At 57.6% G+C, this 14,049-nt stretch overlaps 2 protein-coding genes across 2 annotated transcripts in view; one reads left to right on the forward strand and one right to left on the reverse strand.

The window, feature by feature from the left end:
- The window catches only part of UBXN6 (UBX domain protein 6), an 11,310-nt gene extending 3,438 nt beyond the window's left edge, over positions 1–7,872 (forward strand). The window contains exons 2-11 of the mRNA XM_006896387.1: positions 739–899; positions 1,181–1,245; positions 1,858–1,986; positions 3,410–3,507; positions 3,915–3,990; positions 6,126–6,210; positions 6,415–6,634; positions 6,949–7,079; positions 7,164–7,312; positions 7,744–7,872. Of these exons, the coding sequence (XP_006896449.1) occupies positions 739–899; positions 1,181–1,245; positions 1,858–1,986; positions 3,410–3,507; positions 3,915–3,990; positions 6,126–6,210; positions 6,415–6,634; positions 6,949–7,079; positions 7,164–7,312; positions 7,744–7,872 (1,243 nt within the window). The remainder of the gene's footprint in view (positions 1–738; positions 900–1,180; positions 1,246–1,857; positions 1,987–3,409; positions 3,508–3,914; positions 3,991–6,125; positions 6,211–6,414; positions 6,635–6,948; positions 7,080–7,163; positions 7,313–7,743) is intronic.
- Positions 7,873–9,681: 1,809 nt separating this feature from the next.
- CHAF1A (chromatin assembly factor 1, subunit A (p150)) overlaps positions 9,682–14,049 on the reverse strand; it is a 34,159-nt gene continuing 29,791 nt past the window's right edge. Inside the window, exons 12-14 of the mRNA XM_006896442.1 lie at positions 12,570–13,060; positions 9,970–10,066; positions 9,682–9,776 (exon numbers count right to left, since the gene is read on the reverse strand). Coding sequence (XP_006896504.1) covers positions 9,682–9,776; positions 9,970–10,066; positions 12,570–13,060 — 683 coding nt within the window. The remainder of the gene's footprint in view (positions 9,777–9,969; positions 10,067–12,569; positions 13,061–14,049) is intronic.

Genomic DNA, 14,049 nt, shown 5'->3' on the forward strand with positions numbered 1-14,049 from the left:
CCCCCCGTCAGTCTCTTTTGTGAAGTGTCTTCTTCTCTTTCTCTGACCCTCCACTCTCCCAGCACATTATCTCTCTCCCAGGACTGGCCCCTCCCGACACCAGGCCCAGCAGATGTGAGACAGTTCCCTCCTTGTCTCTAAGATCATCCTGGTAGCATGCCCTCTAAGACAGACTTGTTCATCCTTTTGGCAGTCCACAGCATATTGTGTATCTTCTGCAGTACCACACCTCAAAGACATTGTTTCCTCTGTCATCTTTGCTATGCATCTGAAAGTTGGACAGTGAATGAGGATGACAGGATATGGCCTCACTTAGAGGCAGGTGAGGTGGCAGGTGCGTCCTGAGTCCTGGCCAGCACCAAGTCCAGTGTGAAACCCTCAGTAGATGTCAGGCTGGCATCTGTTCAACGGGCTGTGATACTGGTTTGGACAGTGAGCATTGTGGAGCCCCTCATGGAAGGAAGAGAGGCTGAGCTGTCTCTGAGTCTGTCCTGTGTAAGGCACCCCCATTTTGCAGAAGGGACATTGAGGCCCAGGCTGGTTCAGGACTTGCTGGCAGGGGCCAAGCTGGGCACCACAGTGTCCTGCCTCTGGGCCGCCTCACCTGGAGTTAGGATTATCTTGAGGACGCGGAGGGGCACCTTGGAAAGGGGCAGGTGGTGGAAGGCCAACTAGAAGCTTCCAAGGAACCCACGTCAGCCTTGCCGGGGGACACTCACTGTTCTCTGTCTGGTCCAGGGAGAAGGCCCCCAAAGACAAGCCCAGCCAGCCATCCCTCAAGTCCCGCCAGGGTCCCACCAATGAGGCACAGATGGCGGCCGCCGCAGCCCTGGCCCGGCTGGAGCAGAAGCAGCCCCGGGCTCGGGGCCCCACCTCGCAGGAGTCCATCCGGAACCAGGGTGAGCAGTTGATTGGCCCGTGACCCCGGGCTGGGCTCTGAGGGGACTCTGGGAGCTGACTGGTGACTGGTGAGGGCCCCTTTTAAGAATGTCTGGCAGAGCACTTGCAGGAAGAGGTGGATGGATCTGATCCAGAGGACTAGAGATGGAAGATAGTGGTCTGGTCGAGCACAGGTCCCACCCAGGGAGGGTGAAGGTCAAGGTCTGACACGGGGCAGGTCATATGTGTACATCTGTCTTCTGGTCCCATTTCTACCTGTCCATCCTTTTTCTCTTTCCAGTGAGAAAGGAGCTCCGTGCAGAAGCCACCAGCAGTGGGAACTCAGAGGCTCCTGGGGACAACATGGTGAGACCTGGGTGGAAGGGTGAGCGTGGCCCCATTGAGCGTCTCCTTGGCCATTCCTCTCTCCCTGGATCACTTGCTGCTGCGGGGCCCCTGTTAAACCACAGTCTCCATGCATTTGAATCTCAGGGGTGGGCTGGGGAGCTACTCCTGGAACCCTTGAACCCCGCCTCCTGGGCTTGACTCGGCTCAGCACCCCACGGTGGCCAGCATGGGTTCCTCCTTGTTGGCTCTGCACTGTGGGTGCCGTTAGAGCCCCTGCTCTTCAGGGTAGAAAACTGAGGTTCAGAGAGGGCATGCTTGCTGCCTTCCTCTTTTGGAGGCTGGAGGCTCAGTTATCAAGGGGGCCTTCCTGTAGGAGGCGTGAGAAGCAGGAGGAGGATCCTGGCAGCGTAAGCTGTGAGGACTCACTAGCTTTTAGAATGAAAGGGACCCTCAAGGTCACAGCCCAGGGGAGGCTGGCGAGCTCTGGGTGCCATGGACCCTGTGGGGGCATCCTGCCTGGGAAGGGGCTTCAGTCACTGAGCAGAGGTGCCTCTCAGCCAATCAGGAGGGGGCAGGGTGGGGACCAGTGAGGTCAGCTGAGGCCTCATGCGCAGACACCTTCTCCTCCAGGTTCCAGACTCCAAAGAGGATGGGTCTGCCCACCTGGCGGTGCCTGGAGTGTACTTCACCTGCCCACTCACGGGGGCCACCCTGAGGAAGGACCAGCGCGAAGCCCACATCAAAGAGGCCATTCTGTCTGTGAGTGTGCCCCCGTGGCCCGTCCACACCCCAGGGAGCCATGGGAGTCCCTGCGCTCTGTAAAGGCCCACAGCTGCGGTCATCCTGTCGGCTTCAATTCACGTTCTCACGAGCGCCGGGGGAGTAGTTTGATTTCTCGGTCCCCCCACCATCCCCTGGGGGTCATCAGACAGCTTTAACTTGTACCTAATTTATATGGAAAAATAGTACCTCAGACTAGTTTTAATTTGCATTTTTTTTTTCATTTTTGGTTTGAGTGACCAGATTTTCGTATAAGAATTCTTTATCCGTTGGGGGTGTGTGTGGGGTGTGTGTGTCTGTGTGTGTGTCTGTCTGTCTGTCTCTCTCTCTCCCCGCCCACCCGTGTGCCTGCATAGGCTCGCTGTGTTGCAGTCGACTCCACAGTGTTTTATTTCTTTGAGTTGTGGCTTTGGCCTCATACGTTAACGGTTAACAAAGCCCGCTCATAAAAGTAGGAGGAGTAACGGTTCAAATCCACCAGATGCTCTGCTGGAGAAGGAGGGAAAATCTCCTCCTGTACCAATCAGATCCGATTTGACAGTACACACACAAAAATAATAAATAAAAAAAAAATAATAAAATTTTTTTAAAAGTTGGAGTCCCCGTTTACTTCCAGTACTGCTGTGCTTTATTTTTTGTTGTTTTGTTTGTTTTGTGGTGGTCTCATGTTTGAACCATCAGTGCAACTAGAATCTGTCCCAGGGTGAAGTACGAGATACAGGGCCCGTGTTCTGTTTCTCTTGGACGCCTATGCTGCCCTCGATCGATCTGTAAACTGGCAACACGCGTCTCTCCTCCCCTCCATGTGAAATAGATCCTAATAACAAACCTGAATGTGGCTTCAGGTCCCTTCTTTCATCCTTGTCTGCTCAGTTAACATCCTTGTCTGCTCATTTAACACGGCTGCAGTCGTCTGGAGCCCGTGAGAGCCCCTGAGAGTCTCTGCTCTTCTCCAGGGGCTGTGCCTGTCCACCGGGCTGAGAACTGAGGATGCTGGAGGGCGCGCCTGGCCCAGCTGTGTCCTGAGGCTTCACCTCCACCCTCCTCTGCTCCTCTTTCCCCCCACCATAGCCTCCTCACCACGCTTGGGACTGTTCCTATTGCCACTCTGACCCAGTGGCAAGGGGACTGGTTGGGGCAGCATGGCCTCTGGGCAGGAGGTGGTGTTTTGGCATTTTTCAGTGTGTTTGAGGAGACTATTGTATCAATTGCTGTGGAGTGGACTCCAGCTCAGGGGGACAGGGCTCTATAAGGCTCCATTCACAGGGTTTTTAGATCTCTAGGCCTTTCTTTCAAGATGCCTCTGGGTCTCTGGTTATATTCAAACCTCCAAACTTGAGGACATTTGGTTCGTACTCCCAGACTCCCGGGGCTCGGTTTACACTTACCTCCCCTCTCCCAGCACTTCTCCATGGACCCAGTGGGCGCCTCCATCATGAAGATCCACACCTTCAACAAGGACCGGGACCGAGTGAAGCTGGGTGTGGACACCATCGCCAAGTGAGTGCTCTCCTCCCCTTGGTTTTCAGCCTCTGTCGACCTCAGTTTATCCATTAGAGATGAAACCTGATTGCACCAAGTCAAGGCTTCCCTTCAGGGTCTTCAGAGGAATGACTGAGACCACTCCCCTCCTGGGATTGAGCAGCTCTCGCTGCCTGGACGCCCCCCAGCTGCTGTCCTGTGGGGACCTCCTGCCTTGTGCTTCTGTGTACCATACCTCACCACTGTGGTTACTCGGGCATTCAGGGGGCGTGATCTCCATGGGGCTGGGGTCGCAGGTCTGAGGTGGCGTGGCACTGTGACACTTGGGTGACTCCCTGCTGGACTCGGGGGGTGATTCACATGCCACCATCATGCTCTGAGGAGGTGGGATCTTCTGAGGATTGTCGTGTCCCCTGACCCTACAGGTACCTGGACAACATCCACTTGCACCCCCAGGAGGAAAAGTACCAGAAAATCAAACTGCAGAACAAGGTGTTCCAGGTGAGTACTGGTGTCTGCTGGCAGCTGGCTCTCACCAGCAGGTGGCCCAAACTCCCACATTGCACCAGTGTGCTCATGGCCTGGCGGCTGGGCACTGACTCCCACAGTGCACTGGTGTGCCCACGGCCTGCACTGACTCCCACAATGCACTGGTGTGCCCACGGCCTGGAGCTTGGGTGCTTCTCCCACAATGCATCAGAGTGCCCGCGGTCCGCACTGACTCCCACAGTGCACCGGTGTGCTCCTGGCCTAGATGCTGGGCACCGACTCCCACAGTGCACTGGTGTGCCCATGGCCTGCACTGACTCCCACAATAAACTGGTGTGCCCATGGCCCGCAGGCTGGGTGCTGACTCCCACAGTGCACCAGTGTGTCCATGGCCTGCAGGTCGAGTGCTGTCTCCCATAGTGCACCAGTGTGTCCATGGCCTGGAGGCTGAGTGCTTCTCCCACAATGCACTGGTGTGCCCATGGCCTGCACTGACTCCCACAATGCACTGGTGTGCCCACGGCCTGGAGCCTGGGTGCTTCTCCCACAATGCATCAGAGTGCCCGCGGTCCGCACTGACTCCCACAGTGCACCGGTGTGCTCCTGGCCTAGATGCTGGGCACCGACTCCCACAATACACTGGTGTGCCCATGGCCCGCAGGCTGGGTGCTGACTCCCACAGTGCACCAGTGTGTCCATGGCCTGGAAGCTGGATGCTTCGCCCACAGTGCACCAGAGTCCACAGCCCGCACTGACTCCCACAATACACTGGTGTGCCCACGGCCCACAGGCTGCGTGCTGACTCCCACAGTGTACCGGTGTGCCCCTGGCCTGGAGGCTGGGCACCGACTCCCACAGTGCACTGGTGTGTCCACGGCCTGCACCGACTCCCACAATAAACTGGTGTGCCCATGGCCCGCAGGCTGGGTGCTGACTCCCACAGTGCACCAGTGTGTCCATGGCCTGGAGGCTGAGTGCTTCTCCCACAACGCATGCACATGTTAGCCATTTCAGCAATTTCATCTGACTTGGATCCATAATTAATACCTTGGTTCCAGCCGTCAGGATCTCAGAAGACATACTACACTGGGAAAGTCTGCAGTTAGGGACCTCTCAAAAGTACTGAGGAGCAATGTCATTTTAAAGACCAAGGACAATTCGGGCCATCATCTTTTCAGTCACTGTTCTGCATCTGAGAGCTAGACATGAACAAGGATGACAGAAGAATTGAGGCCTTCAGGCTGTGGTGTTGGAGAAGAGCATGGAATATCGCGTGCACTGCCAAAAGGACAAGCGGATACATCTCGAAGATGATGTAGCCAGAGTGCTTCTTAGAGGCAAAGATGCCTAAGCTTTGTCTCCCATACATTGGACATGTTGCTAGGAGAGGCTATTCCTTGGACACCACACTATGAAAGATGGAAGTTTGACGAGAAAGAGGAAGCCCCTTGACAAGATGGATTGTCACGGTGACCGCTGCAGTGGGCCCTGGTGTGTCAGAGATAATGAGGATGGCACAGGGGAGGGCAGGGCTCAGGTGTGTTCATAGGGTCACTAACAGCAGGGGGCCCTGCTCCCCCGGAGACTAAGCAAGGAGCCTTCCCTGGCCTCGTCTTTCCAGGCATCCAGGGCCCAGGCAGTCCTGGGCTCCAGCCACATCTCCAGTCTCTGGCTCTGTCCTCACGTGGTAGCATCTGCCCTTCTGTTTTCTCCTCTTAGAAGGATACCAGGCAGTGAGGTCAGGACTTGCCCTGCTCAGGGTGACTGTGTCTGAGTTGGTAACATCTCCCCGCAGCCCCAGGGGTGCCGCAGGCCTCACCGCGGGCTGCCGGGCTGCCTCTGCGGGCACAGCAGCCATCAAGGTGTAGCCTCCTCCGGGTACTGCTTACTGTCTCGACATCAAGTCCAACGAGAAGTGACCCAACATGCAGAGCAGTACTGTGTCCATGGCCCTCACTTTGGGGGCCTTCATAGACTGTTGTCCATCTTGAGTCCCACAGCCTCTGCGGGGCTCCCACAGCCTCCAGCCTTTCCTCTGAAGTGGATGTCTGCACTCAGCCCCGCAGACTTGCCTGCAGAGGGGCATCTGTCGTGTAGGGGCTATGGGGCAGTGTACCCCTGGGCCTGCTGACCCCATTTCTCCCCAGGAGCGCATCCACTGTCTGGAAGGGACCCACGAGTTCTTTGAGGCCATCGGTTTCCAGAAGGTGGCCCTTCCTGTTCCAGATCAGGGTAAGAGGGCAGGGGGCTGGGTCCAGGGGCTGTGTGGGCTGCAGAGGGGGCCGGGCCCCGGGTGTGGGTGCAGTGGGGGCTGGGGGTGTAGTGGCAGCTGGAGGTTGGTGGTGGACCCAAGGCCAGGGAGAGGACTGGGGGGTGGGGAGAGGCCGAGGAGCAGGCCCAGGTGGCAGGTGGCTGAGCAGCTGTCCCTGGTCACAGAGGAGCCCGAGGAGTTCTACGTGCTGGGCGAGGAGGCCCGGGCGCAGCCGCAGAGCCTGGAGCAGCACAAGGTGCAGCTGCTGAGCGCGGAGCCCGTGCGGGCCCTGCTGGACCGCCAGCGCCGCATCTTCCAGCCCTCGGCCCTGGCCTCACACTTCGACCTGCCGGCGGACTTCTTCACCCTGACTTCCGAGGAGCTCCGGCGTGAGCAGAAGCTCAGGTGGGCAGGGGTCCCCATGGGGATAGGGGGCAGGAGCTCAGGTGGGCAGGGGTCCCCGTGGGGGCAGGGGTCCCTGTGGGGGCAGGAGGCGTAGTCTGAGGCAGAAGCTCAGGTGGGCCTGGGTCCTCGTGGGGGCAGAAGCTCAGATGGGCAGGGGTCCCAGCCTGAGGCAGGGGAAACTCGGGGGGCAGGAGACTCCGTGGTGACAGGGCGCACAGCCTGAGTAGCAGCTCAGGCGGGCAGGGGTCCCCGTGGGACAGGGGTCCCAGCCTGAGGTAGCAGCTCAGGTGGGTTGCTAAGCGGCTGGCCCGCAGGTCGGAGGCGGTGGAGCGGCTGAGCGTGCTGCGGACCAAGGCCATGCGGGAGAAGGAGGAGCAGCGGGAGATGCGCAAGTACACCTACACGCTGCTGCGCGTGCGCCTGCCCGACGGCTGCCTGCTGCAGGGTGCGTGCCTCATCTGGAGACCTTGACCGCGGGGCTGGGGGCCCCTTGCCCTCCGCCCTCACTGTTCCCCCCGCTTGTCCCCAGGGACCTTCTACGCCAGGGAGCGGCTCCCCGCGCTGTACTGCTTTGTGCGGGAGGCGCTGCAGAACGACTGGCTGCCCTTTGAGCTGCTGGCTTCTGGCGGCCAGAAACTGCTGGAGGATGAGAATCTGGCCTTCACCGAGTGTGGGCTGGTAAGTGGACACCCGGCGTCTCCCCTAAACTCTGCCTGTGCCCTTGGGATGTAGAGAATTCTGGACTTTGGTGTTAAGTTTCCACGCGTAAAATAGGAAGGAGGGCAGCGGGAATCAAAAATGCAGAGGGTTGTGGGGCTGCAGGGGTGGCCAGGGACAGATAAGGGGTTATGGGTGAAAGGACGGACTTGGCTGGGCCAGAGGTTGGAGCAGGTTTAGGGGTGAGTGGTCCATGGATCTGAGTCTGGGGAGCCGGGTGCTTTCACTGGGTGTGAGATGCTTCACTGAGGGCAGGGTTCAGCCTAGGGTCCCTCAGTGGGTCCAGGATTCAGCGGGGTAGGGAAGGTGTCCTCAACCGCTGGGTCTCAAGGCCTGAGGAGAACAGCCCCTGGAGCCATAGGGCTGAGGTGAGGCTGTGCTACCCACTGCAGGTGCCCTCGGCTCTGCTGAACTTCTCGCTGGATGCCGCTGTGCTGGAGGACATGAAGGCCTCGGGCGCGGAGCTGGACTGGTGGGCTCTGAAGCCTGAGCTCCTGACCACCATGGAGAAGCTCTCATGAATAAAGCAGGATTGGCTCAGCCTGGGGTCCGTCTAGTGCTCCACCGCAGCCCCCATGCTCCCCAGGGCCTCTGTTCAGGGGTGCAGCAAGAGATGCAGCCCCTTCCTTGATTTTGAAGGAGTTAGGGTTGGCAAGACACGTGCCTGTCCCACTGCCCTGAGGGGACCCGCCCTTCGGTAGCATTTGATCCAGCGTCCTCACTGCTGTGAACATGCCTACAGCAGACTAGGCCGCATGCCCACGCGGCTGGGTCCTGGGGCCGAGGCAGCCCCAAGCGTGCTGCTCATAGCGGCAGGAGGGTAGTAGGGCCCGCTAGTGCACAGATCTGTAATTTATTCCTTAACTATGACAGAATAAACAGAAGATTTAAAGTTTCCTGGTTAATAGTGTGTGGTTCTAGGGAGCTGAGTGCTTCCAGGAGCCTCCTGCAGACTTATCTTTCACATCTCTCCCTGGAAGACCTGTGGCCCTTCTGGAAGACTTCCCAATCCCAGGCATGCTCTCTCACCAAATGGCAGCCCTGACCCAGGCAGAGGGTTTCAGTAGATGACAAGTCCTGACCATGTGAATGTGTCATCGACCAGGCAAAGGGCTCCGTAGTCCCGAGAAGGGAGGCTTGAAGGTCAGGTCCGAGACAGGAAGATGGCTAGGGACCTGGCTGTGAAGTAGGATGGGGCTCCAAGTGCAGGCATGGGGGCAGTCAGTAAACGCTTCAACAGGGCAGGGATAAAAAGGCTCAAGTTAGTGAGCGCTGGTGGCCTAGTGGCAAGAAGCTACACTGCAATCCAAGAGGTGAGCAGTTCAAATCCACCAGATGCCCTGCTGGAGCAGGAGGGACAATTTTCTCCTGTACTAGCCAGATCTGATTTGATGGTGCACACATAATAATAAAAAATAATAAGGCTCAAGTTTCCAGAAGGGACAGTGCCCAGACTCTGAACCCTGCAGTGGGGTGAGTCAGCAGGAGCATCAGAACCAGGTGATGTGGGTGGGAAGGGAGACCTGAGGGCAGAGCTTTACCCAAGAGGTCACCCACTGGGGGTGGCCAGGCATTTGTCTTTGTTGCATTCAGATTAAGACAGATGTGAATGGCACCTCAAAACTAGCCAGTGAAAACCTGATGCTGGTCTAATCTGCAATGACTGATGTCAGAACTGAGCAGGTTTCATTGAGTGTGGGCTTGGGCTTAGTAAGCCAGGGCCAGCTGGACACCACCGAGATGTGCCCTGCTCAGGACCTGCTCCCCTCCTGAGCCAACCCCTGATGGCTGCTGGTGAGGTGGGTGAACATGAGCTTCTCCCAGGAGCACACAAACCAGGTCACCAGTGGCAGTGGCCTTTGAACGTGGGTAGCTGAGGCTGCAAGGTTTGAAGAGAGCAGGAAGGGAAGAGCGTGTTGGGGAGGCCTGCAGTGCCAGCACACCCCAAGGACACGACGCTTTGTAAAGACACAGACCAGGTCAGGACTGGAGAATTAAGTTTATACATGTCCCCTGGTGAGGCTCAGGCGTGCCATATGCCCACCTGGCACCCACCTGTGGGTTCCAATTCATTTACAAGCATCTGATCCCAGCCCCTAGTTCAGGGCCACATTGCAATAATGCTTTATTAAAAGAGGGCAGGTTGTTAATAGGCAACTTTAGGGGAAATTTTTACAAATACCATGAACTAGTCAAGCATCCTGTATAAACTTGAGCCCTCTGGGGAGGCCTGCCAGGCGGACAAAGTGCTCTTTCCATGGGGCGGCAGACTTCAAGTATCCGATGCGTAGCTGAGGACGTCCTCCCGTCTGCGCTCGTGGCCTTGGGCCTCAGGACAGCAGCATTCCGCTCACAGGCAGCGGGCCTTCGCATGTGTCCACACCCACTGCCCCCGCGGATCCTGAGGGGGTGCCACATGGGCCCTCTGAGAGGCAAAAGAAGTGCCTTAGCCTGTGGTGTTCACCAGTGTCACCACACTGTAGCACGGGGGCCTGAGGTAAGGGACGAGACGGGGCAGGGCTTCCAAACAGCCAGGCTTCTTCCCACCCCAGCCAGATCCTGGGGTCTGCCCCATCCTTCCTCTCTGGAATACACTCTGGTTCTGGACCCTTTCTCACCTCCGACGTCCGAGATGTCCATCATGATGCAGTCACCCTCTTCTTCCTCCTCCTCCTCTGTGTCTGCCTGGAAGCCATCCATGTCCCCAGCTCCAGCCTGAACAGACAGGAGTGCCTGGTGACTCTCAGACCCAGTCTGCCAATGCCCAAGGGCCCACAGCTGCTGCCCACTGGTGACACTGTCCTCTGGGACACTGAAGTCTTCCAGCAAGAAAAACCTCACGGTGTCTGAACCTACCATGTTCTCATCTCTGAAGGACAGTTACGTGCCATCGAATCAACTACAACTCACAGTGACCATATGAACAACGGCTCTGAACCTTCTCCTTTCTTGTGCCAACCTCACCTGACACACCTGACCCCACCACCACAGTCACTGTCTCAGTCCACCTCATCCAGGGTCATTATCTCCTGCGCTGACCCTCTACCCTCCCAAGCATGATGTCCTTCTCCAAGGACTAGTCCTCCTGGCCAAATGCCCCAAGTATGTGAGCTGGGGCCAGGAGGCCCCGTGCACCATTTTCTCTGGGGAAGCAGCCAGATAACAGATGGGAGTGACTAGAATCTGAGCCTTCACATTAGAGGTTAGTTAGAGGCCTTGTCTTGAAGCCCCTCACAGGGCAGGGTGGGGGTTGGGGGGAGACCAGTGGGCCTGCTGCCAACTACCCAACGAATCTTCAGTCCTCTGGACCTTAAGCCACTCACTGCCTTTATGTGAAACCCCTGCTGCCTGCCGTTCTAGCTCTAGGCTTGCCGTCATAGTTTGCTCTTAAGTGTATCATTTATCTGTCCACCCTTGTCAGAGGCACGTTTGACAAAAGCACCATTGGAAAGGCCTGGCTGAGGCCTTAGTGGCCAGTGTGCCGACAGCATAGACCCCTCTGCCAGCACCCAGCCATCCTTCTCGCACTCCACACCTCAGTTACTTCTGCCACCAAGACCACCACCTGGTCTGTGGACAGAGCTCAAGGGACTGGGGCTCACTGATTTTAAACCCTCTGCCTTGAAGGAAGGCACACTTCTTCCCCTGGAAGATGCCTGTGAGAACATTCTGGAACCCTGTTTCCACAGAGATCTCCAGCAGTGTAACTCAATGATCAGATGTGGAAGTGGGCTCACTTCTGCTTAGACTGCAGGAGCAGGTGCTGGTCAGTGGGTTCTTGGAGGTCCTGGGCAGACACACAGCTAAGTCAGTGAGGCTGGAGAGCACAGACACCTCAGAGGAAAGGCCTGGCACTCTTCTTGAAAACACCAAGAAGCACAGTGCTGCCGTTGGTAGTATCGACTACAGCCAGGGTTACACCCCTTCACCATCAAGCCCCTTGTGGCCTCCAGTCCAAAGAGCTCTTACAAACCCACATCCCATGACCAAGCAGAAGGCAGGCCCGTCCTGAACCCCACCAGGAAGGGAAGGGCAAGCTGAACTACATGCTTGCAAAGTGTCAGTGAAGGAGGGACAGGCAGGGCCTGAGCTCATTAGCCTGACCATGGCTGTCCCATGTCAGACCACCTCGCGGGCCTGCAGATGACCTGGATTCCTTCTCATCGAAAGCTTCCCAGGAGCTGCCGTCCACAACTGTCCAGGCCCAATCGGGGCTTTACAAAGCACGCTGCAGAGGGTGCAGGCTGCCAGCCCCGGTTAGAACGTCACCCGCCAGGCCTGGAAGAGCAGAGACACCCTGTGCCCCGGAACCCTGTCTGTGGCAGTGGCTGACCCTGCCCCTCCCTGATTGGCTTGAGACAGTTAACGCCCCTCACACACAACTTGGGAAAATTAAAAATGACGATGGTTTATAGTTTGACCAGGAACTCGTGGAGTTGCACCGCTAGCTGTCTGAAATGTCCAGGTGGTTCTGACTGGATGAGCTTGGAGGGTCCCTCAACTGGGTAAAGGTGTGGTACAGGTGGGCCTATTCAGTGGAGACACAGACACCATTCTCCAACCCCACCCTGCGATTTTCAACTTTAGATCAGTTCCTGACTCTCTTGTAGCCAGGAGCCGAGCCACAGCCCCTGGCCAGTAAAACAGAGGACTCCATGCTTCAACTTCGAGAGACAGAAAACCACCGGGGCACCTATGGTCCTGTCCTGAGGCCTGGCGATGCAGTCATCGCCTAGCAGCAGTCCCATGGTGTCACACCAATCCCCGACTCCTGCTGCTGGACGGGAACCCTGACGTGACAGAGCCCCATGCTAAGGTTCCGTTACCTGCAGTTCTCAGTCCCACTGGATTCACTAAGAGGGGAACAGCAAAGGCAAAGGCGACCGCCCTTGAAGAGCTCCACTGAAGAGCCGCTGCTCAGCGTGTTCCTCCCACAACACACCCACACTGGCCCCTCTTCTCCAGGCTCAGCATGGTGCCTGCAGAGCGCAGGGCTTAGACCCGTCGTCAAAACCCCGGAAAGGTCTATAAAAACGTCGACTTCAGAGCTCACGCCAGACCTGCTGTGGGGTGCCATTAGGTCACTTGTCCATGGCCTACTGATGTGTCTGCTCAAAGACTGGGTGAGGAGAATGCAAAAAGCCCAGAACAAGAGGGTCCTCTCCGCGTGGCCCCAGCAGGTGCTGGTCGGCCCAGCACGCAGGGTGCCTGCACTCACCTGCCCATCGTGCCGGCGCTTCTTCATGAACTGCGTGATGCACATGCTGCCTGCCGACTTCCTCTTCAGCGGGAGGGGTGTGGTCAGGCCGGGCCCCCCAGCCGGGGGCCCTCCGCTGTCCTCTCGCGTGGCCGAGGGCACTGTGGTGACATAGCTCCACTGGCAGGGCACAGGTAGATGTTCCTGGTCGAAGGTCTTGAGCACCTGCGGGTGGACGTACCAGCACATCCGGAAGTCGGGTCGCTTCTCATACACTGAGTTCTCAGAAATGATCCGCTTGAGCCTGGCCTTGGAGGGCACAGCAGTGTCCTCGCCAGCAGTGGGGGTCTGTGGCCGGGAGGAGCTGGGGCTCGGGGGGCTGGCAGAGCTGCGCTCGGGGCTACCGGTGTCCCTCGCGAGCAGGCCCTGGCGGCAGCACTCCTGGAACTCCCGGATGATCACCTTGCTCCCGTTCACGTTGCCGTGAAGCAGAGGGAGGAGCTGAGCCAGGACTGGAGGGAGATGAAGGGGTGCGGGGTCAGAGCAGATACCAGAGTCCCAGCGACTCACAAGCCTTCAACTGATGTCCCCTTGACATCAAGAGTCAGCTCAAACAGTACAGTCGCCCTTGTGTACAGAGCTCCCCTAAAAAACCACCACTACGAAATCAAATGACCAGCTGACCAGAAGGGGAAACAACAGTAGCAAGGGGAACGTGGAATGCAACCCCACTGGACAGGACACCCAGAAACTGAAATGGGAGCAGGTTGTGGATTTCCACCAAAACCAGAAGTGAGCAGAGCTGCGTCTTTGGACTGTGTGCAGGCCAGGGCAACAGTGTTAATTTGGGGAATGAAGTCGTAGGTATGTACATGCCAGGCACGGCAGGGACGTGGGCTGGCCAGTCAGGCTGCCCAGAGGCCCCTCAGCTGGGTAGTTTTCACACTTGCTTAGTGTCATGTGTCCACATGACTGGCTGACACTCCAGCACTTTCTGTTCCACAATGCCACCCATCAGCTCACGGCAGAGCTCCATCTCCCCGCCCCTCTAGGCACTCTTGGCAGACTGGCCAGTCCCACGGCCACGTGAGTCAGTCCGGTCCAACTGTGTATACTCCTCTCCAGATAGCTGGACACAGGTGCTGAACCAGCCCCGTGTGCTGCTTTGTCCTGGGGGGGTCCAGCCCCACCATTGCTGACAGGGTGATGTGCCTCTGCCGTGGATGGCTGGGCTAAGCACAGGCAGGGTTTCTAAAGGGGCTGTCCAGCATAGCTGTTGCCTGTCCCTTTGACCACAAGAAACACATGCTGGACAGCTGCGTCAGCCTGGTTTCTCAGACGAGGTGAGTACCATTCTGGCTGCTGGTGACCTATCAGTACACCCTGCTCATACCCTCGGCATGGCAGCATTCCAGGCAATCTCAGCTTGGTGCCAGGCCCCTCTCACCTGGCCCAGCAAGGAGTGGTACGTGGGGAGGGATGTGATGGCGATGCTGACCTT

The sequence above is a fragment of the Elephantulus edwardii genome, unplaced genomic scaffold (genome assembly GCF_000299155.1).
Source record: "Elephantulus edwardii isolate Elephantulus edwardi_28Jun2011 unplaced genomic scaffold, EleEdw1.0 scaffold00185, whole genome shotgun sequence".
NCBI classification, from domain to species: Eukaryota; Metazoa; Chordata; class Mammalia; order Macroscelidea; family Macroscelididae; genus Elephantulus; species Elephantulus edwardii.